Here is a 23,661-nt window from a genome sequence, read left to right as displayed (position 1 = left end):
AGACCACAATAGAATAAAATGAGAAATTAACAAAAAACAAAACTTTGGAAAATAAACAAATTCATGGAAATTAAACAACAAGCTCCTGAACGGCCAGTGGATCAAAGAAGAAATAAGCAGGAAATCAAAAAATTCCTTGAAACAAATGAAAATATAAGCATAACTTATCAAAACCTATGGGATACTGCAAAAGCGGTAACAAGAGGGAAGTTTATTGCAATGAGTGCTTACATCAAAAAGTAAGAAAGACTTCAAATAACCTAATGCCACATCTCAAAGAACTAGAAAAACAAGAATAATTCAATCTCCAAATTAGTAGATGGGAAGAAATAATTAAGATCAGAGAAGAAATAAATGAAATAGAGACCAAAAGAATGATACAAAAAGTCAACTAAACAAAAAGTTGCTTTTCTGAGAAGATAAACAAAATAGATAAGCTGTTGGCAGACTAACTAAAAAAGGAGGAGAGAAAAACCAAATAAAAAAATCAGAAATGAAAAAGGAGACATTACAATCGATACCAGAGAAATACAGAATCATTAGAGACTATTATGAACAACTATACACCAACAAATTTGAAAATCTGGAGGAAATGGGTACATTTATGGACACATAAAAACCACCAAGACTAAACCAAGAAAAAATGGAAAACCTGAAGAGACTAATAACAAGCAATGAGACTGAAGCAGTAATCAACAATCTCCCAACAAAGAAAAGCCCAGGACTGGATGGCTTCATTGATGAATTCTACCAAAACTTTAAAGAAAAAATAATACTAATCCTTTTCAACTACTCCAAAAAATTGAAACAGAAGCCATTCTCCCAAACTCATTCTATGACGCAAGCTTCACCTTAATACCAAAATCAGACATAGACACAATAAAAAAAAGAAATCTACAGGTCAATATCCTTGATGAACACAGACACAAATCCTCCACAAAATGTTAGCAAACAGGATTTCTTTGGCTATTCAGGGTCTTTTGTTGTTCCGTATGAATGTTGGGATTGTTTTTTCTGTTTCTGTGAAGAATTTCTTTGGTATTTTGATGGGGATTGCATTGAATCTGTACATCACTTTGTGGTATGGACATTTTCACAATGTTAATTCTTCCAATCCAAGGGCATCATATGTCTTTCCATTTTTTTGTGTCCTCTTTAATTTCTTTCAGTAGCACTTTGTAGTTCTCATTGTAGAGATCTCTCACCTCCTTGGTTAAATTGATTCTCAGGTATTTTATTTTTTTGGAAACTATTGTAAATGGGACTACCTTCTTGATTTCTTTTTCTGCTAGATTGTTATTGGAGTAGAACGAAACTAGACCTGTACCTCTTGCCATATACCAAAATCAACTCAAAATGGATTAAAAACTTAAATGTAAGGCTTGAAACTATAAAACTACTGGAAGAAAACAGGGGAAACACTTCAGGATGTAGGACTGGGCAAACCTTTATGAATAAGACCTCAAAAGCACAGGCAACAAAAGGAATTACATCAAATAAACAAACTGGAATATACCAAACTAAAAAGCTTCTGCACAGCAAAGGAAACAATCAACAAAGTGAAAAGACAACACACAGAATGTGAGAAAATATTAGAAAACTATATATCTGACAAGGGATTAATATCCAGAATATAGAAAGAATTCAAACTTACCAGTAAAAAAACCAAATAATTTGATTTTAAAAATGGGCAAAGGAACTGGATAGATATATCTCAAAAGAAGACATACAAATGGCCAACAGACAGATGAAAAACTGTTCAACACCACTCAGCGTCAGGGAAATGCAAATCAAAACCACACTGAGATATTATCTAACCCCAATTACACTGGCTATTATAAAAAGACAAAGAATAACAAGTGTTGGCAAGGATCAGAGAAAGGGGAACCCTCCTACACCATTGGTGAGACTGAAAATTAGCACAGCCATTATGGAAAACAGTATGGAGGTTTCTCAAACAGCTTTAGACAGAACTACCATACAATATAGAAATCCCACTACTGGGTATATACCCAAAGGAATGGAAATCATCATGTCAAAGGGATACCTGCACTCCCATGTTTATCACAGTTCTACTTAAAATAGCCAAGATATGGAATCAACTTAAATGTGCAGTGATGGACAAGTAGATAGGAAAATGTGGTATATATACACAATGGAATACTACTCAGTGATAAAAAAGGATGAAATTCTGCCATTCACAGCTACATGCATGAACTTGTAGAAAACTATGTTAAATGAAACACTCCAGGCACAGAAAGAGAAATACCACATGTCCTCACTCATAACTGGGAGCAGAAGTAAAGAAAGAATGAATGAACAAAAGAAAGAAAGAGGAAGAGAGAGAAAGAACAATCACATTAATGCGCTGAACTTTCAGAAAGAGAGAACAGAACTGTGGTTACTAGAGGTGAGAAAGAGCGTTAGCAAGAAATTGGTTAATAGACACAAGGAATGATCACATTTTGTAAAGATGAACATGCTAATTATCCTGATTTGATCATCACATATTGTACAGAGGTATTGATATTCAACTCTGCACCTCACAAATATGTTTAACCAATTTTTTTCAATTACAAAAATAAATAAATGCTAATTCTCATTATCCTGTTTATGAAGAAATACTGGTCAATAGAGAAGGCTGATATCAAAGAGTTTTCCATATATGGTCACACAAATTCTTCTGGCAAGATTCAAGTGCATCAGTTTGGTGAATGAATGAAAGAATGAACGAATGAAACATACAATTAAAGAAACAAAGGATGTTGTATCACTGATCACAAAGAGAATTTTTTAAACATTCCCTCAGACATAAAAAAGGACCATACAGTAATAGCAATCATTCTTGATATTGCACTGTACATTTTTAATACCTTTACAGACATCATAGCATATAATTTTATAATAAGTCACAGGAGTCCACATCTGCCTAATGAATTGCTAGATCCAATTAGAAAAATATTATGTGCTATGACAGCCCAGTGAGAAAATGATTAATTATGACTCAGGTGTTAGGGAAGGCTTCACTAAAGATGTGACATTAGATTTAGGCTTTGAAGGAAAAATGGCATTTTACTAGACAGAGAGGAAAAGGACATTCATAGTACACAGAGAGGGCATAACGTAAATCAGGCAGCAGTTGACCCAAAAATGGTAACTTTCCTTGCCCAACTCATCTCCACTCAAAGAAAGTCCTGGTTTGTTCCCTCTTCAAGACTGCTCCGTATGAACAAAGACCTTATTCTATTCTCTGTCAGGTTAGTATTTCTCATGGCATTTAGCACTGTAGTTTGCACATAGGAGGTATTCAAGTAATGTTTGACGAATGAATGAATGAATGAACTTAGTGTTTTGAATTAGCCAGCACATCACAAAGCAATAAATACTCTGCCAGTTCTCAGTAGTACTTATCTTAAGAACACCTTAAGCAGTACATGATGCCATCTATGCAGTAGGTGCTCATCAGAGCACTGCCTAGATACAAATGAGATCACAGGGAAAATCTTTTCTTACGAGAGGCTTAGAAACCGAATGAATGAATGAATGAACTTAGTGTTTTGAATTAGCCAGCAAATCACAAAGCAATAAATACTCTGCCAGTTCTCAGTAGTACTTATCTTAAGAACACCTTAAGCAGTACATGATGCCATCTATGCAGTAGGTGCTCATCAGAGCACTGCCTAGATACAAATGAGATCACAGGGAAAATCTTTTCTTACGAGAGGCTTAGAAACACCAGCAAAGAGTGCTTACCTGCCAGAGGCATTTAGAGGTAGGCCACTGAATTTGTTATAACCTTGAGGACCATAATCCCAAAGAATTTTTTCAGCTGCTATAAAGTAGCGCCTCTGTTGACCCTTCATCTTGGGCTGAGAAATATCACTTTTGCAGGTACCAACATTGTATTGCCCCAGCATACCAGCTGCAGAACAGAGGAAAACCACAAGCCAAGGTATAAAAGAAATCAGACAGGAAAAGACTGATAGATTTGACATCATGAACATTTAAAACTTTTGTACAGAAAATAGGACCACGTGCAAAGTTAAAAACAAAGAATAAATGGTGGTGAGGGGGAAATTTATAACACATGTGACAAAAGATTAATATGTAAATAAATTTTTTAAATAAAGGAAAAAAAATTCCCAGTAGAAAGTGGGTAAGGGACATAAATGGATATTCACAAAAGAATTAACAGCATGGAACCAGAACCAAGTCATTCAACAGGCATTTAAGTCAACAAATGTCATCATGCGCCTGTTATAGACCCGCAAGTAAGCTATGGGTCAATAGATTTTGTCTCAATATAAGGAAAAATATTCCGATAGAGCAGTCCAGAGCTGAGCTGCTACAATTATTTAAAAGAGATGTTAAAAAGGAAATTCAGGAATTGGATGGGGGATTGGTTTTAATTACATAGAAAGTCCTTTCCAATGGTAAATTTATTGTTCCATTTACAGTAACTCCAACAGAACATGTGCTTTTCCCAGTTCACATTGCTTCCTTTACCTGGGAAGTCTTTCTTCCTTTCTTCACCTATTGGTTCCTAGCTATATTTCAAGACTCAGATTAGGAGCCAGCTCCTTAGGAAGCCCCCCTGATTCCTCCGGAGTAGTGACTATAGCACGCAAAGAGCAGAATAAGATACGTTCTGCCTCAAATGTTATTAATGTTGTGAATGTCTGTGTATGTTGTACACAGGCAACTACTAGTTGTAAGTTCCTTGAAGTTCTCATCATTTTTTTTTCAACCGCTCTCCCTCCGCCTTGTTCATAGAGAGGTGATCGATAAATATCTGTTGATAGGACACCAAATAAATGAGCATTGTATTTTGCTATATATTTAATATTTATTTAAACATAATATGTACAAGAATCTATCTAACAGCAGGCACTGGATGAGCACCAGTGACTGTGTGGTTTAACTGTATTGTTCTGAGCATCTGCACACCAGTCTTTATTCTTTTTACCTTGTAGGTGGTCACTGACTTGGCACGTTATCATCCACTTCCCAGGATTCTCGACTATCATTTCTGTTGTGAGGAAGGTGGCTGGGAACAGGTTGACAACATCAGTCCGATGCCCTCTGCTGATGAAGGTGTTACCATAAAAATAGATGGTATGGATGTCTATCTCATTCCCCATTCCGAATAGGTGCCAGGACACGGATTCACCAACACACATTTCAGGCTCGGGAAGGTTACCAAAGAGGTATCCATTGAGAGCTGAAAACAGAAACACACCAGTGGAAGAGACTCGCCTGCAAAGGTGAGCAAGACCAGAAGCGCTGGTAATATGTGCTCTAGCACAGCTGGAAAATCAGTAAAGATCATGGGTTGTAAAGTTTTCATGCAGAAAAGCCTGACTCTTTAAAAAATTATATTGTCCCAGAAAAAAAAGGAAAAGCTTTGTATTGGTCTTTTTTGAGAGAAAAGCACTCAATAAAAGTGAACATCAGCACGCACTGAAAACAGCCTTGGAGCTTCTTTGTGAACAGGGTAATTAGGTCGGGAGTAAACAGAGCTCTGCTGATACTTCCTAAGTAACCCTTCATTTGCGTATCTGTCCTTCATTTGCATATCTGCCATCCACACCAAACTGTGGTCTGTCATAGAACTAGAAACCCTGTCTTGTTCATCTTACAGCTATGGAAACCTAGCAGAAAAATTGGCATGTAGAATCTGCTTAAGCATGTAGCAAGATGGAAAGGAAAGGAACTGATTAGAAGGGACTAATGAGACACGTTTATATTTTGTTACTTTAAAAAGCAGGGAGAAAAAAAACCCAGTTTTTACTAAGTGTTGCTGGGGCAAAATCTTGAGCTTATGCCATAAGTCTGAACCAAATACTTTCAAACAATCTTAATGGCAACCAGGACTTGACCAAGTGCAGAAAAGAACTTGATTCAGGGTTTTTAAAAAGTCACAACATACCTTCTTAAATTGGAACAGAGTTAAATAGCAATTGTCATTAAGATAATAATGACTTAGCAACACAATTAATTCTGAATCATTTTAGTAAATTTAAATAAATTATTCAATAAATCTTGTATTGAATAAGCATTTTCTATAGAATAGTTTGTAAGTCAAATTTTTTCTATACTTAGTTGGGTCACCTTTGCCAGTTTGGGAGGACTGATTGCCTGCAAATAACTACTTTTGCATATAGGCTGGTTTTTATTTTAAATATAGTCCATATTTGCTTATATAATTTGTTCCTTTTTATTGGACATTTTCACTCCAAAAGAATAAAAACAGAGTAAGACAGATTATGTGGGCAGCTGAGTCTTAAACCATCACAGTTCACAGTTTTCAACAATATTTGAGACCATCACTCCCATTTAGTAAAGAACAGGAGTAAAACTAGTCACAGCAACGATTCGAATTTAGATCTGTGTTTGCTCCATCGTTCACTGTTTCTCTGCCTCCCTCCCTTCTTCTCTTTCTCGCCTTCACTTCCTTCCTTCCTAAAATGTTTTCCAAGCACCACTACACACACGAGTGCTAAACTATCCCTAGAAGGAAAAGACAACGCAATAAAACAGAAATAGTCACTGTACTGACAATCATGCCTTGACGTGCCTTAGAATCAAACACAGGCAATTAAAATGTATTTGCTATAGGACTTCTCTTTCCAGTTCTCTCAGGCAACTCTCTGGCACTCATTATCACTTCGATCTTAGGCAAGTTATTGGTGGTCTCTTGACCTCAGTTTTTTCATCTGTAAAATGGGAGGTCAGATGATCTTCAGCTCCTTCTCTTTCTCTTATAATTTTTTGACTATTTTGAGGCTGCCTCAGTTACGGTGATTCCAAGAGACAGACAAGCAAAAGATAGAGGAGATTTGTCAATGGATGAAGTGGTATGTTTACATTGAAGAGCTCCTTTTATGTCTACTAGAACTCTCTGGAAAAGAGTGGAAAGAAACCACTTAATCCCCACATTCTGAAATGCTACATTAAGCCACTACTCTGCAAAACAGGCATGGGTAAGTGTTGTGTCTGAGCTGACAGGGTAACTACAGGAATTCGCTATTTTGCACAAGTACAGGGTTTGGTGTATAGTGTGGAAGCTTGATGAACTTTTTTGATTTAAAGAATGCCTAGGAAACATAACAAATTCACAAGTATGTAGTTAAACCCCATGTATTGCGTAGTTATTAAAATTTAGCAGCCACTCAGAAAATGGTTACCGGATAAAGCAAGAGGTTGCAAAATGCAGGATTACTATATGATGATGACTTAATTCTCCTTTCTCCTTTCTGTCAATCTAAACCCACCCATCCTCTGGGCTCACTTCAAGCACCAGTTCTTTCCTGGTTATCACTTTGATCCCTCCATTTTTTGCACCACAGCTCTGTCCAGATTTTGTACCTAATCAAGCAATTTTTCTATGACCTTGTCCCCTCTCAGACTGTTTTAGGTTCTGCCACGTATCATATCTTACATCACTTTCTAACCATTCAAATCACTAACTTATAAATCTTGCAAAACTAGGCTCAACCTTGCTGTGCATTTTGCATCCCTTGTAGTGCCGTTGAGTACCAAGGGCACTGTTGTGCATTGGAGAACGTTGGAGGCACTCACCATGCATTTTGTTACTCCTCTGGAAAACAGCATCTTTTTTGTCAACTGAATTGGGGTCAGTGCAGAAATGTCTGATATTTTCATCGAGGTACCAGCTTTGATTCTCATCCACAAGAGTAAACATTATAACAAACTCTTGATCCACATCAGTCCTTGTCCCCGAATATCTATTCAGGATACCTATCAGGCACGTTCAAAAGGGTAGAGAAAAAAGTCCAAGGTGAGCTAAATAAAGGTGAGCTTTGCTCCCTACCACTGGGGTCAGGTAAGTTTGAAGTCTGTTGAAGACCTAAATACATAAGGATAACCCACAAGGGTAGAGAAAAAAGTCCAAGGTGAGCTAAATAAAGGTGAGCTTTGCTCCTTACCACTGGGGTCAGGTAAGTTTGAAGTCTGTTGAAGACCTAAATACATAAGGATAACCCACAATATAAAAGCAGCAAAAGGCTTTAATGGAAATGACAGAACCACAGAAAAGAAAAGTCATAAAACAGAAATCTTCACAACTGCAGACTTGGAAACCGGGCTATCTCTAAAGGAAGCTGACTTTATGAACAGAGCACAGACACATTAAGTCAATTACTAGAGAATAAAATAGCAAACTGATGGTTCGAGTGAAATAATGAAACAAAAAGCATTCCTGGTCATTTCACTAAATTTTTCAGTTTCTTACAGGTGGTGTCATGGAATGTTATTATTTAAAAAAATTGAAAAAGCATATAAGTTTCAGAATGCTGTGATGGTTCTTAGAATCTGAATAATTGCCCTCTGCTACGGTGTCAGATTGATCTTCCATGTTAGAAGAATTTTCCTAATCTTAAAGAAAAATTTGGAAAATTAGGCACATTCTGTGTGGAGGAAGAGAGGGTGTGAAACAAGACCTAAATCTTATTCACACTCTGGACACACCAGTTACCTGGGAGCAGGCTCCTAGAGGAGGCCTCCTTACCTTGCTTACACACCAGCAGGGGGCCAATTAGCCCAGAGCAGATGTCCTTAGGGGCGTCTATGTGTGAATGGTACACCCAGGTCAGGCAGTTGGCGTCCGCTGAAGTAGGTGCATATTCTTCTCTGACTGGCCAGACATAGGTATAGTTTTTGCCAGGAGGAACCATGTCATCATTCTTGTTTTTTCCAGACGTTCCATCTGGGTATAGGGCTCCTTCCAAGAAAAGATCAAACATAGTTACATCACAGACATCACATGCTATAGTGGAAAACGCAAGACCTTTGGAATCAAACGTAACTGAATTAAAATTGATTTGCTATGGGACGTGAGGCAAGTGACTTCAAATCTCAATGCCTCCGTTTTCTATCAGTAAATCTAGAACACTGATACTCACCCCACAGGGATGTGAAAATTGAATAAGGCAATGTATATGAAGAGCTTTGCACAACTTAATAAATGTTCATAATAAGGACTCTTTCTGATGGGCTTACTGTACCAATCAGGAAGATTTCAGTTCACCTCACTTGACATCAGTTCAAGAAGGGAAGGAGAAGCAGCAGGAGAAATAGTGAATACAGACAGATCCAGCACTCGTGTAGGCCTCATAAGAGCTAGGAAGGAAGTGTAAGTCATTCTTCCTGCCTCCGGGGACCTTACATTCTGTTGGGCAGTCCAGAATGTGCATTATGAACACATGGAACAACTGGAGAATAAAAAAAGATAATGTGTTAAATGTAATTTTGGGTCAGAATATATGGGATACCCCAGAGGAGACCTGTACTCTGCAACGTGGAAGGTCTGTCATAGAGTGGATAAGGGCAAGTGGGCAGAGCAGCCCCTTACTCTCTGTTTTATAAACTACAATTGCACAAGATTTCCCAATTAAGGAAAGTACATTGCTAAAAGTAGTGTGAAAACCACCTGAGTAGAAGACAGGAGACCAATCTCTGCACGTTATAATTATCAAAACCTCTATAATAGAGATGGGATTTGAGGGGCCTCAAAGGACTGGGAGGAATTGCACTGTTACTAAAAAAAAGGCTGGAGAGTGAGGGACAGAGAGGGAGATGGAAGTGGACACACTTCAAGTCTTTCATTCAATCATCCATTTGCCATTCACTCATTAACCAGTTTATTCAACAAACATGAGTTGGATACAGATCACATGCTAGTAAATGTGCTAGGCATTAGAATTATATATTAAAATAAGACAGCGAGAGCCACTGTAGCCAAGGCCAGCCAAAGAAAAGACACAACTAAAAAAATCTAATGTTACCTTTTAAAAAATTCTACCATGAAAACATAATTTGATGTCTGGAGAACGACGTCAAGAGAAAACAACAGTTACACCCATATTATGTGCCAAGTAGAGTGGGTACTTTTTATATATTATCACATTTACTCCTTAAAGCGACCTCATGTGATAGGTGTTAACATCCACTTTTTAGATTAAGTTAAGGTTACACTGCTAGCATGTGACCAAGCCAGAATTGAATCTATTTGTGTCTGACTTCCCATCAAAATTACTGGGAATATGCTGTGTACAAATTATTTTTTACTTATTTAACTTTCTTTCACATGCTAACTTTTAATTACTTTTATTCTAATAAGAATATGAATCATTTCACAAATTAAGACCAAATGCAACTATATCTAAAGATAGTCAGAGAACAAAACCTATATAGGAAATAACTAAATTTAATTAGTTAGGTTCCTTCTGTATTAAGTGTAGCTCTGAATTTCCTGGCTGTATTTAGGTTATAATGTTAGATATAGGTTAAATACACATTAGGTTAACATAATTAAGTTATATTGTTTCTTCATTCATTTAAAGGAAACTTACCAGTTCCTTAAAAGAGAGGAACTTTTTGCTGGTACTAAATTCTAAGAGAGTATTTTCAAGAAAATCATTATATATAAATTACTGGGTAATACAATGAATTACATCTTTGATTTAAAGGAAACTTACCAGTTCCTTAAAAGAGAGGAACTTTTTGCCGGTACTAAATTCTAAGAAAGTATTTTCAAGAAAATCATTATATATAAATTACTGGGTAATACAATGAATTACATCTTTGATTGATGTTTTCAAGAATGGTTTCCAAAAGATGCAAAAACATTCTTTTAAAAATAATTCTTACACTCTCTCAATAGGAGGTGAGAATGTCACACTGAATAGTATTTTGACAATACCATTTTTACTAAAAGTTAAACAAATGTGGTTTGCTGCATTCCAACTTGATAATTGGTCTAACCTGATAAAGGAATTGAGCATAGGAAAAATCCTGAGGGCTTCCCTCCATCCATTAAACCCAATGATATTTTTTAAAATTCCTCATGTTATCTGACCTCTCAGCAGCACTTGATATTATTGTCAGCTCTTTCCCTCCATACACAATTCTCTTCCTTTCACTCCTGTGACATCACACTGTCTGTCCTCTTGGCCACTCTTCCAGTCCACTTTTCTAGTTCATACTCTTCTGTCTGCTGTTCATTGTCAGAAGCCCTTGAGGTAGAATGCTGGCTCCCTCCTTCCATGCCCAGGGCTCCCTCCCTGGTTGATAACACCCATCCCCACAGTCCCACTGATCAGACACACGCCAGCGACCCCTACTTTTATCTCCAGCAGGGACTCACCTCTCTACTTTACTCTGATATCCAACCGTCTACTTGACATCTCCACTTGTAAATCTCAATAAGATCTCAAACACAACCTTTCCCAGTGGCATTAGTTCTCCTCTCCCGGGCCTGCTCCTCAGCCACTGCCTCTTCTCTCAATGAAAGGCACCAATGCCATGAGCCAGAAACAAAGAAAACATTCTTTCTTCTTCTTCCTCCTCCTCCTTCTCCATCTTCAAACCACCACAAGGTCCCATCCCTGCTTCTTCTCAAATTCACCGATTTACATCCATCTCCACCATCACAATCCTAGTCCAGACTCCCATCTGGAGCGCAGAAAACACTAAGTTGAATGAGCAGAGACTTTAAGACTAGCAAGATTGCAGATATAGCCAAGACAAACGCTGATTAAAGGAGAGCAAGGCGGTCAGCAAATACTCTTCCCCAAAAGCACCTATAATGGTGGACATAATTGATTAAAAATTTAAAAAATCTTTACGTATTCTGGAAATCGAATAAAGGCATCTAGCAAAGTTTACACTTGAAAACTGCTGCATATCAGCTAAGAAGAGAAGTCTGTGGCATTCTTGCCTGGGGTAGCTCCTGTCCCACCTTTAGCTTGATTGGAAAGGTAGTTTCACCAAAATGGGCAGTAATGAGGTCCAGCTATTTTGCTGCTATGGTGGAAGGGGGAATTACTTGATTTGAAGTGGTGGGCATTGACTACACACTGTGGTGTTATTGTAGAGGTGATAATCTTGGAAGCAAGAAAGGAGGGAGGGGCAATGGTTTGGCTCTCCTAGCCTGAAGTCATAGTAATGGTTTGAGCAAGCATGCTCCTGGCTGAGGCTGTGTGCACGTACAATAGGCATGGGAGAGGACCCAAGTTACTCACATACTCCTGGCCAACTCTGGGGCTGTATGCATACAAAGAAGAGAGACAAAGGGACCCACAAAAAATAAAAGTGAAGGCAGATGAAAAGAGCCTAAACTTTGAACATGTTCCCTGTCCACGCACAGGTCCACTGACAGAAAACAGACTGACTATATATATATATATAAAACAATAATAGAACAAAGGTGGGAGGAAGAGAATGAAGCTCTATTGGAGCAAAGCTTTTATATTTTACCATAATTTAATTGATAAAAATACGAAGTATATTGTGATAAGTTCAGATGCATATTACAATCCTTAGACAAACCAATAAGAAAATAATTCAAAAATATATAGGTTTAAAAAATTGACATAGGAATTGAAATATTATACTTATGTTTGTTTGACACAAAAGAAGGCAGTAAAGGAGGAACAGAGGAACAAAAAAGACAGAAGACATATAGAAAACAATTAGCAAAATGACAAATGTAAATCAAACCAACCAGTAATTATATTAAATGTGAATGGTCTAAATATCTCAATCAAAATGCAGAGGTTGCCAAACTGGAGAAAATAGGAAAGATCCAACCATATGCTGACTATACCTGTGTCTTGGATTCAAAGACATAAATAGGTTGAAAGTAAAATAATGCAAATAGTAATAATAAGAGGTTATATTAATAACAGACAAAATAAATTTTAAGACAAGAAATGTTACTGGAGACAAAGATATTTCATTATGACAGAAGGGTCAATGTATCAGGAAAACAACAATTGTAAATGTATTTAAACCTAACAAGAGACTCAAATACAGGAAGCAGATTTTAAGACAAGAAATGTTACTGGAGACAAAGATATTTCATTATGACAGAAGGGTCAATGAATCAGGAAAACAACAATTGTAAATGTATTTAAACCTAACAAGAGACTCAAATACAGGAAGCAAAAGCTGAAAAACCCACAGCTAACATCATGTTTAATGAAAGAAGACTAAATGCTTTCCATCTAAAATTGGGAACAAGGCAAAAATGTCTGCTTTCACCACTGTTATTAAATATTGTCCTAAAGATTCTAGCCAGTGTAATAAGGCAAAAGAAAAAAATTAAAAGCATACAGATTGGTAAGGAAGAAGTAGAACTGTCTTTATTCACAATGACATCAACCTGTATGTAGTAAATTCCAACTACTAGACATACTAATAAACAAGTTTAGCATGGCAGTAGGATATAAGATCAATATACAAAAATCAACTGGATTTCTATACCCTAGCAGCAAACAACCAAAAATGAAATTAAGAAAACTATTCCATTCACAATAGCATCAGAAAGAATGAAATACTTTGGAATAAACTTAACAGAAGAAGCAAATCTTATACTTTGAACAACAAAAGACATAGAATAGCCAGAGCAAAAAGAGTAAAGCAGGAGGCATTACACTACCTGACTTCAAATTGTACCACAAAGCTATGGTAACCAAAACACATGGTACTCACATAAAAACAAGTGCTTGGACTAATGGAACAGAATAGAAAACACAGAAATAAACCTATGAACTTACAGCCAACTGATCTTTGACAAAGTCACTAAAAATATGCATTTGGAAAGGAACAGCCTCTTCAATAAATTGTGCTGGGAAAACTGGATATCCATGTGTAGAAGAATAAAACTAGACCCCTATCTCTCACCATATACAAAAATCAACTCAAAATGGATTAAAGACTTAAATGTAAGTCTTGAAACTATAAAACTTCTAGAAGAAAACACAGAGGAAGTGCTCCAGGACACAGGACTAGGCAAAGATTTAATGAATAAGACCTCAAAAGCACAGGCAGCAAAAGTTAAAATAAACAAATGAGATTTTATTGAACTAAAAAGCTTCTGCACAGCAAAGGAAACAATCAACAGAGCAAAGAGACAATCTACAGAATGTATGAAAATATTTTCAAACTACATATCTGATAAGGGGCTAACATCTAGAATATACAAGTAACTCAAACAACTCAATAGTAAAAAGAAAAAAATCAACCAAATAACCCAATTTTTAAAATGGGCAAGGGAGTTGAATAGATGTTTTTCAAAAGAAGACATACAAATGGCCAACAGGTATATGAAAATATGCTCAACATCACTAATCAGGGAAATGCAAATCAGAACCACACTGAAATTTCTCACCGCAGTAAGACTGGCTATAATCGAACAGACAGAAAATAAATGTTGGTGAGGATGCAGAGAAAGGGGAACCCTTATACACTGTTGGTGGGATTGTAAATTAGTACAGCCATTATGGAGGTTCCTCAGAGAATGAAGAATAGATCTACCCTGCAATTCAGCAGTCCTGATACTGGGTATATACCCAAAGGAATGAAAAGCATCATGTTGAAGGAATCTGTTCACTCCCATGTTTATCACAGCTCTGTTCATAATAGCCAAGATATATAACCAACTTAAATATCCATTAACGAATGATTGTATAAAGACAATATGGTATGTATACACAATGAAATACTATTCAGCCATAAAAAAGAATGAAATTCTGCCATTTGCAGTAACATGGATGGGCTTGGAGAAAATTATGTTAAGTAAAATAAGCCAGGCACAGATATAGAAATACCCCATGTTCTCACTCATATTTGTGAACTGAAAAGAGAACAAAACAAAACAAATAATAATAATAATAATTTGAACAGTTAAAAAGAGAGAGAACTGTGATTGCTATAGGCAGGAAAGAGGAGCGTGGAGGGGAGATAGTGAGAGGTTTGTTAATGGATAGAAAATTACAGCTGGATAGGAAAAATAAGTCCTACTTGTGCACAGTAGACCCAGGAACCTGTAACTAACAATGATTTACTGCATATTACCAAACGACTAGAAGAAAGGAGATCAAATGTGCAAGCAACATCACAAAGGAATGATTAAATTTGCACTAATGAATATTCTAATTACCCTGAATAGATCATGACACATTGTATTCATGTATTGAAATAGAACTCTGTACCCCATAAACATGTACAATTAATGTTTCAATAAAAACCTTAAAAATGATTAAATTTGCACTGATGAATATTCTAATTACCCTGAATAGATCATGACACACTGTATTCATTTATTGAAATAGAACTCTGTACCCCATAAACATGTACAATTAATGTTTCAATAAAAACCTTAAAAAATAAAAATTGATTTAACAAAATAAATGCAAACTTTATACACTAAAAACTTTATACACATTGTTGAGAGAAATTAAGATCAAAATTCCATTTCATTTCATGAATTGGAAGACTTAATATTGTCAAGATGGAAGTTCATTTTTAAAATGGAGATGGCAGTTTTTCCACTATTGATTCATAAACTCAATGTAATCCCCATCAAAATCACAGCTGGCTTTTTTATTTTTTATTTTTTTACAAAAATAAACAAGCTGGTCTAAAATTTATAAGGAAATGCAAAGGACCTAGAATAGCCAAAAAGTCTTGAAAAGAACAAAATTGGAGGATTTATACTGCTCAATATCAAAACTTACTATAAATCCACAATAATCAAGACTGTGTGGCATTGGTGCAAAGACAACCGTATAGATCAATTGAATAGAATTGAGAGCCCTAAAATAAACTCCTTACAGTTATGGTTATTGATTTTCAACAATAGTCTATGACTCATTCATCTTTTTTTTTTTTTTTCCTTTTTGTCTTTTTTTGTGACCAGCAACGGATCGCAACCCTCAGTGTCGCGCCCGTACCGGACCGGGACCGGCCACGGGATCGCAACCCTCGGTGTTGCTCCCGCCCCTCGCTCAGCCAGTGAGCGGCCGTATGTGGGATCCGAACCCTTGGCGGGAGCGCCACCGCGCTTCCCAAGCGGCGCACTATAGCAGTGCGCCACCGGGCCGGCCCGACTCATTCATCTTTTATCTCCAGGACTCAGAGTCAGTCTCTGGCACCTAGTGGTCCCTGGAAGGTTTATGAATATATGCCAATCTTTCAAAATATATATGTTGGTGGTTAGTAAAAGTGAATCAAGGGCCAATAAATCACATAAAGTAAGGACCTGACCATTGCTCTGAAATTTTACAAGAACCCTCTCGCAGAGCCAGGAAGATTAAGGGCCAAGACCTCTTGGTGGCCTGCTGAGACTGGTACACAGGAGGGGAGGTCAAAGAAGCCATGTAGAGCAATGGGGAGATCCCTAGAATGGGAGAAAGAATGGGTGACAGGTAGCCTGTGTCTATCCCAACTCAGCTTCTAACCAGCTGTAAGAATTTGGCCCAGGCACATTCCCTCTCTGGGCTTTATTTCTTACTTATAGGATGATGATGTTGGGCTAGATCCCGGAGGCACTCAAAAAGCATTGAGAGAGCATTTACCACATGCCAAGCATGGGGCCAGGCACTGGGGAACAGTGCCCAGCACAACCCAGGACGGTCTCTGCTCCCAGAAACCTACAGTCTAACATAGAGACAGATGCAAGGAAGCCAACCGAAAAGGTCCCTTTCACTGTACTAGTGCTATGAAATAAATCAACAGACTCCTGAAATGTGAGAGACCTACTTAAGACAGGGTATAGAGACATCTTCCCAGGTAAGCAATGTGTCAAGTGTTCTGAATTTAGGGACCCGTGGATGGTTTCAGGGCTCTGAGAATCTCTTAAAATTGAGTTCGAAATTTTACATATATATATATGTATTTTTCTGATGTGAGGGCTTGTGGCCTTCATAGATGCTCAGGAAGTTCTGTGCTACACCAGTGTTCATAGCAGCATTACTAATAAGAGTCAAAAGGTGGAAACAACCTAAATCACATGAAGTAAGGACCTGACCATTGCTCTGAAATTTTACAAGAACTCTCTCGCAGAGCCAGGAAGATTAAGGGCCAAGACCTCTTGGTGGCCTGCTGAGACTGGTACACAGGAGGGGAGGTCAAAGAAGCCATGTAGAGCAATGGGGAGAGCCCTAGAATGGGAGAAAGAATGGGTGACAGGTAGCCTGTGTCTATCCCAACTCAGCTTCTAACCAGCTGTACATTCCCTCTCTGGGCTTTATTTCTTACTTATAGGATGATGATGTTGGGCTAGATCCCGGAGGCACTCAAAAAGCATTGACAGAGCATTTACCACATGCCAAGCACGGGGCCAGGCACTGGGGAACAGTGCCCAGCACAACCCAGGACGGTCTCTGCTCCCAGAAACCTACAGTCTAACGTAGAGACAGATGCAAGGAAGCCAACCGAAAAGGTCCCTTTCACTGTACTAGTGCTATGAAATAAATCAACAGACTCCCGAAATGTGAGAGACCTACTTAAGACAGGGTATAGAGACATCTTCCCAGGTAAGCAATGTGTCAAGTGTTCTTAATTTACGGACCCGTGGATGGTTTCAGGGCTCTGAGAATCTCTTAAAATTGAGTTCAAAATTTTACATATATATATATGTATTTTTCTGATGTGAGGGCTTGTGGCCTTCATAGATGCTCAGGAGGTTCTGTGCTACACCAGTGTTCATAGCAGCATTACTAATAAGAGTCAAAAGGTGGAAACAACNGTTCTGTGCTACACCAGTGTTCATAGCAGCATTACTAATAAGAGTCAAAAGGTGGAAACAACCCAAGCATCCATCAACAGATGAATGAATAAACAAAATGTGGTATACATATACAATAGAATATTTTTGACCTTAGAAAAAATGAAATTCTGATACATGAACCTTGAAAATATTATGTTGTGTGAAATAAGCCAGACACAAAAGGACAAATATTATATGATTCCAGGTATATATGAGGTACCTAGAATAGGCAAATTTCTAAGACAGAAAGTAGAAAAGAAGATAACAAGGGCTAGGGAGAAGGAGGAATGGAAAGTTATGTTTAATGGGTAGAGAGTTTCTGTTTGGCATGAGGAAAAACTCTGGAAATGGATAGTGGGATGGTTATACAACACTGTGAATATAATTAATGCCACTGAATTGTACACTTGAAAACGGTTAAAATGGAAAATTTTATGTTATATGTATTCTACCCCGATTTAAAAAATATATATATCTGTGGCCTTATAAAGCTTTACAATAAATAGCATAAATGATTTTTCTAAACACCATCATCTCTATATTGAGGTATGCTTTCTAGAAACATAGGAGTAATGAAGACAAAAATGAAAGACTTAAAGATACCCCTATTTTCTCCATATTAAAAAAAAAAGCAGACACAGCTATCTGTACACATGTTTACTTTCTACCTGCAGCATAAATAAGACTTTTGCAAAACTTTATGAAAGAAAATGCATCCATAATTATCCCTTATATTTACAAAACTTCTCCTTAAAGTTTACCTGGCATGATTTTATGTGCTCACCTTCAGCAACTTAGAATTACCAAATCTTTGCTGCACTCCAGCTGGAGGAGAACCAAGATCAAAGGGCAGTCCCAGTCTCACGTTCATCGTCAGAGTTCTCTCCTCTGGCTGCTTACACAGACCTGGCCAGTGCAACTGCCAAGCAAGTCCGGCTGCCTTGGGACATTCATTAATGTCCAGGAGCTCCTCCTTGATGATATGGCAGGTTGCATCAGAGTTTGTCACTGTGCCTGGCACAGTCTCCCGAAGCAGTTGCTTGGCAAGAGGAGCACCATTCAACCCATTCCACTCAATCAGGAGCAAGAATGCAATGAGGAGGATGAAGAACACTTTTATCTCAAAAGTCTGAAAATGCTGTCTAATTTGTTGGTGGTGGGGACAGGGAAGAATACAGAAACTGCCCTATATAAACTCCTGAAGACACACAAGAAGACAGGGCCACCTCACAAAGGAAGCACCATGGACAGCAGCCTGGAGCAGGGAGATGGAGATCAGCTTCTTCTGACAGCTCTGCCCACAGCCAAGGCTGTGACCGGTGACAGGAGCAAGCTGCTCCTCACCCAGCGTGCTACCAGGCACCCCTGAGTGATGAGGAGGAAGGCTCGTGTGCTCCTGGGGTGGTGGAGTACGTGCCAAGGGAGCTCAGCACCCACATCACAAAGAGCAAGAAAGAAGGGAGAAAGGAAATAAGGGAAAGAAAAAGGAAGAAGAGAAAAAGAAGGGGGAACGTGGAGATGGGGAGAGGAGGAGATAGAAGGAAGACAAAAGAACACGAGTAATCACTGTGCTCCGACACTGCTTTAACTGTAACTGAGAGTTACTTTACTTATGAGATAGAGACAATACCCCAATAATATAAGATAGATATTTACCTTCTGAATCTTTGTTGTAGAAAACGCCATGTGGATGCAAAGAGTAAGGTCGGGAAGCAAAGTTTTTTAAATGAATGACGATCACATCACCCACTTCAGCCCTCAAGATGGGGCCCAGGAATCCAAGCCAGGGGGGCTTGGGGATCTCTGTAGAATAGGTCCCGTCTGTGAAGTGTCTGTAAACAGCCTTTTTGTAAGTACCTCCTATCCTGTTGGGACCTCTTTCGAGAAATAAGGTTGCAAGTCTAAAAGTAAGAAATAAAATATTTTATAATCGGAATTAAAAGAGAAACCCTAATAGCTTACCTTTAAAAGTTCATAAAGTACTTGCATTATGATTTCTCATTTAGTGTTCACTGTAACCTGTAATTGCTGTAGGGCTAGCAAGATTACCCTCAATTTACCAATGTGGAAACGAGGCTTGGTGAGTTACGTGGCAAACCAAAAGGCACCAATAGCATTCACAACCAAACTAAAACAACACCGAGGAACTCTAAAGTCACCCCACCATTTGCTCCTTTTCATTCGACACATTATTATTCACTTTTTCCTTTAACAAACACTTATTGTGCTCTTACTGCATTCCCAGCACTTCACTAGGTGCTGTGGAGGGATACAAAAGAGTTTGTAATCTAATAATGGAAAAATTAAATGCCTGTACAAAGCAGTATAGTATTAAGTGTCAATTGGATGGTTGACACAACAGATATAAGCTCAACTTTTCTAGGTATATCATAGTCAGAGAAGGAAAAGATTGCTGTGGGTAAAAGAGGTCAGAAAATACCTCATGACAAATGCAGGAATTAAGGAGAAGTAGGATTGGATTACAAAAGGGAAAAGCAGGGGCACTAAGCCAGAGCAGAGCAGGAGAAACACGGCAGCGGAAGGGCATGCGGTATGGGGAGCAGGTTACAGGCTGGGCCACAGGTCTGAGAAGGTGAGGAGTGAGAAATACGCACTCATGGAAATTCCAGAGGTGGACTGATAATGAATTTATTCCTGTCTTAAAGGAGCTCCCATTATGGAAGGAGGAGTTATAAGAACAGAGATTATGTTCTGGGGCATCTAGTTTGGAGTGGAAGACAAGTCAGGGGAGGTTTCTTAGAGGAAGTAATGACTAAATATGCTCCCAAACAACAAAGAGAAGTTACCCAAGCAAAGAAGATGGAAAGGCTGAAGCAGTGGACACTTGGGAGTTGTGGAGACTCAGCACCCACACTCCGTTCTCTAGTCTAAGAGCACACCTTCCCCATACTCATTCCGTATGCCTCGGACGGGGTTCCATCCCAGTGACAGAGCAGGTGACTCAGCCTAACCTATGAGCACACCAAGCTCCCCTACTACATTGCTGTCAGGGTAGGGTTTGTGATCCAGACCTGGCCAATTGCTGTCATTCTTCCCCCAACCCGCCCACCCTGGGCCACAGCAATTAGTTCAGGGACAGCCACAGAGTGGCTGGTGGTTCAATCCAAAGGAACCTAGGGACTTGTGAAGGATCTCTTTCCTGTGCACTTGAAAGTGGAGATGTGATCTAGAACTTCTGGCCACCATGTGGCTAACCCAAGGCGGAAGTCTGCTTAAGTGTTGCTCGTTCCTCTAATCGCTTAATTTTGCTGTTTACCTCTTCCCTCTAACAGCTCCTACTTGCTCCCATCATCACATGACTATTCTTTTTAACTTTTCCCTTTTCCATTTATTGTATTTTCTATTCTCTTTTATTCAGTTCTAACAGTTCAATCATTCATCTAATTCATTTAAAATATGTGTTAAGTACCTATCGGGGGTCATTTAGCACTTCTCTTTTCTATTCTTCTGCACCCCCAAAGCTTTTGTGTGTGTGTGTGTGTGTGTGTGTGCATGTGTTTTTCCCAGTTCTTCCCAACAGAAACCTCTCCCTGCCTTTCCTAAAGGGTGTGTGTCAGTGTCTTTAACAGAGTCATCAGGCTTCCCACTCTGGGCCAGAAGTAGCAAGTCATGCAATTCCTTTCACTCCAGGTCCACAATGCACATCAGGGTAATTCTAGGATGGCTGGGCCAGTTGGATCTAGAAGACACTATATCTACTCAATGGCACAGCAGCTGGAAGGATTGTGAGGCGACTTGATCTCCCACGTTCCTTCAGAGTGCCCTGCACCAGCCCTTCCCCGCCTCACCCCTCCCAGGGTAAGGCACAATGATCTCCTTTGATTCCTCTCTCTCCTCTCTGAGTCAGACCCCAGGCAGATGCCCTGATTCAGGCACCCTCATCCTGTCCCAGGCCCCAGCCTCAGACCTCAGCAGGTGGAGCTGGAAACCCATAGACCTTGGGGTTCCACCTTTAACTGTACCCCAGACACATTCCCATTCTTCCCAGGGACAGACCCAGAAACAGTACTCCTCCTGAGGTAGACATATTTTCTACACCAAAAAAATATAAATTTATACCCATGAGTAACTCCGTCCCCATAATGGGACAAGCCCTTAAAGGGAAGGCTTTGATTTGCTGCTCGAGATGAGGTTTGAGAGGTGGGTGGGGGAGAGCCCTGGGGCTGTGCTGCAGTAATTACATGAGGTCACTAAAATCTCTTCCAAGGAGGATTGGTCCAGAAAACTTAGTGTGGGCTCCATTTGTTTGCAGCCAAACGGAGAGTGAGAGCTGCCATCCCTAGGCCATCTTTTCCCCTCCTCAGCACTTAGCCTCTCCTCCAAGTAAGAGCTGAACAGTGTTTCTGCAACTATCAGTTGAAGGAATCCCATTTTATTTATCTACCCAGAGTACCAGATTATTAACCTCTTGAGGGCAACCTCATGTGTCAACCCTGTCCTACCCTTGATGTGGAGTCAGTAGGGAGGGTTTCTGGGACAAGGAAGAAGCCATGGATTCAGTTCCCTCACAGAGGCACCAAGGATGGGCCTGACCAGAGAAGGGCTGGTACCCTGGGGATCAGAGACCTCCCAGAAGCAGCAAAATTCTCTCTCCCTCAGCTCCCGGATTTAGCTTCCAATCCATATAACAGGAATTAAAGGGTTGGAGAATCATTTTGATAGCAAAACCCTGGAAAGACTGAAATATTCTTTAACTGGTGACTAGGTAAATAAATGATGACATACTCAGGCCACATAGCCATAAAAAATAAGATGGTTCAACAGGTGCCAATATGCCATGATCACCGAGATACTAATGAAAAGAGCTGCAAAGCAGCATGTAAAGTATGATCCCATTTGTGTTTCTTAAACAACAATGTATGTGTATGCAAATGCAAAGAAACATCTGGAAAGTGGCCAGGGAAACCACAAAAGTATAGCCTCTGGGCCACAGGACTGAGGCCACAGGCAGCAGTGAGGAGGGGCAAGAAATCTACTTTCATTCACCTTCTTTTGTACTGTAGGGTGTTTACTCTGTATCTGTGTATTTGCTTTTACAGCAAACACAAGCTCATGTTTCATTTAGAAAAGAAGACCCAGGCTGTTCTGTTACGCAAAGTTCTCTTGTATGCCTTCAACGTACAAAAAAGCTGCAACCACAAAGCGTGTTGTTGGGTTCCCCTTCTCTGCAAGGGAATTGAGCTCGTGAGCAGAGAGGAGGGAAGAGAATCCCTGCTCAGCCTCTGGCTTGTCAAGTCCACTCTCTCAGGCATTGGGACTGAGGTCTTGGGCTTGTGTGTGCACACTCTGGGTCTTCTGCCTACATGCGTCTGCCAAGCCTGACTATGTCTGCCCAGAAGCAAGAATTGGCCCTCTTCTACTCTATGAGGCAGAGGCCTATGTTTCCCTATGCAAGAGAATAGGATTAAAAAGTCTGTATGCCTGACCTTGGCACTTTATCATAGAGACTGTTAGGTTTCTCAGCCTCACTTGCAGCTTGGGATAATCATGAACCATAGTTCCAGCCAATGAAATGTAAGGAGAGGTCACTCGATGGTATTTCTCTGGATGTAGCTGGCAGAGGCCCCTGTTGTCCTTTGCTCTTCCCCTTATTCATGCCTGAAATAAAGACATGATGGCTGGAGCTCCAGCAGCCACCTTGAGATAATGAGGAAGAGGGTCACACCGTAGGGATGGTCAAATGGAAAGGCAAAAGGAACCTGGGACCCTGATGATTGCCATACTCTGGATCTCTTTTATATAAACAAACAAACAAACAAAATCTCTAATATATTCAAACCAATGTTTTTCAGGTTTCTGTTAACTAGCAGCTGAATAAAACTCCTGACTGAACAAGCTGTTCAGAAGAAGGAGGAGGAAGAAAGAGTTCTTCCTCTGAAGAAATGAGTCATCCACAAGCAGGTTAATTAGCCCTACAGTAGGCAGAATTGCCTGGCTTTATAGCTGACACCAGGTCACCCAGTAAAGTAGTGACAAGCAAGGATTTGATTTAGAATCCTTGAGCAGCTCTCTGAGCTTGTCCTGAGGGGTGTGCACCTTGCCTGGATCTTTTAGAGGGATTTTTA

General features: G+C 39.2%; 1 protein-coding gene across 1 annotated transcript in view; it reads right to left on the bottom strand.

Annotated features, from left to right (window-relative positions):
* Positions 1 to 23,661, bottom strand: part of HEPHL1 (hephaestin-like 1) — a 72,453-nt gene that overhangs the window by 41,206 nt on the left and 7,586 nt on the right. The window contains exons 2-6 of the mRNA XM_008572476.1: positions 19,232 to 19,476; positions 8,531 to 8,743; positions 7,582 to 7,761; positions 4,967 to 5,221; positions 3,754 to 3,922 (exon numbers count right to left, since the gene is read on the bottom strand). Of these exons, the coding sequence (XP_008570698.1) occupies positions 3,754 to 3,922; positions 4,967 to 5,221; positions 7,582 to 7,761; positions 8,531 to 8,743; positions 19,232 to 19,476 (1,062 nt within the window). The remainder of the gene's footprint in view (positions 1 to 3,753; positions 3,923 to 4,966; positions 5,222 to 7,581; positions 7,762 to 8,530; positions 8,744 to 19,231; positions 19,477 to 23,661) is intronic.

Source organism: Galeopterus variegatus, unplaced genomic scaffold, assembly GCF_000696425.1.
Source record: "Galeopterus variegatus unplaced genomic scaffold, G_variegatus-3.0.2 Scaffold791, whole genome shotgun sequence".
NCBI lineage: Eukaryota > Metazoa > Chordata > Mammalia > Dermoptera > Cynocephalidae > Galeopterus > Galeopterus variegatus.
Note: the sequence above shows the minus strand (reverse complement) of the source record. Positions and strands in the feature narration are given on the sequence as shown.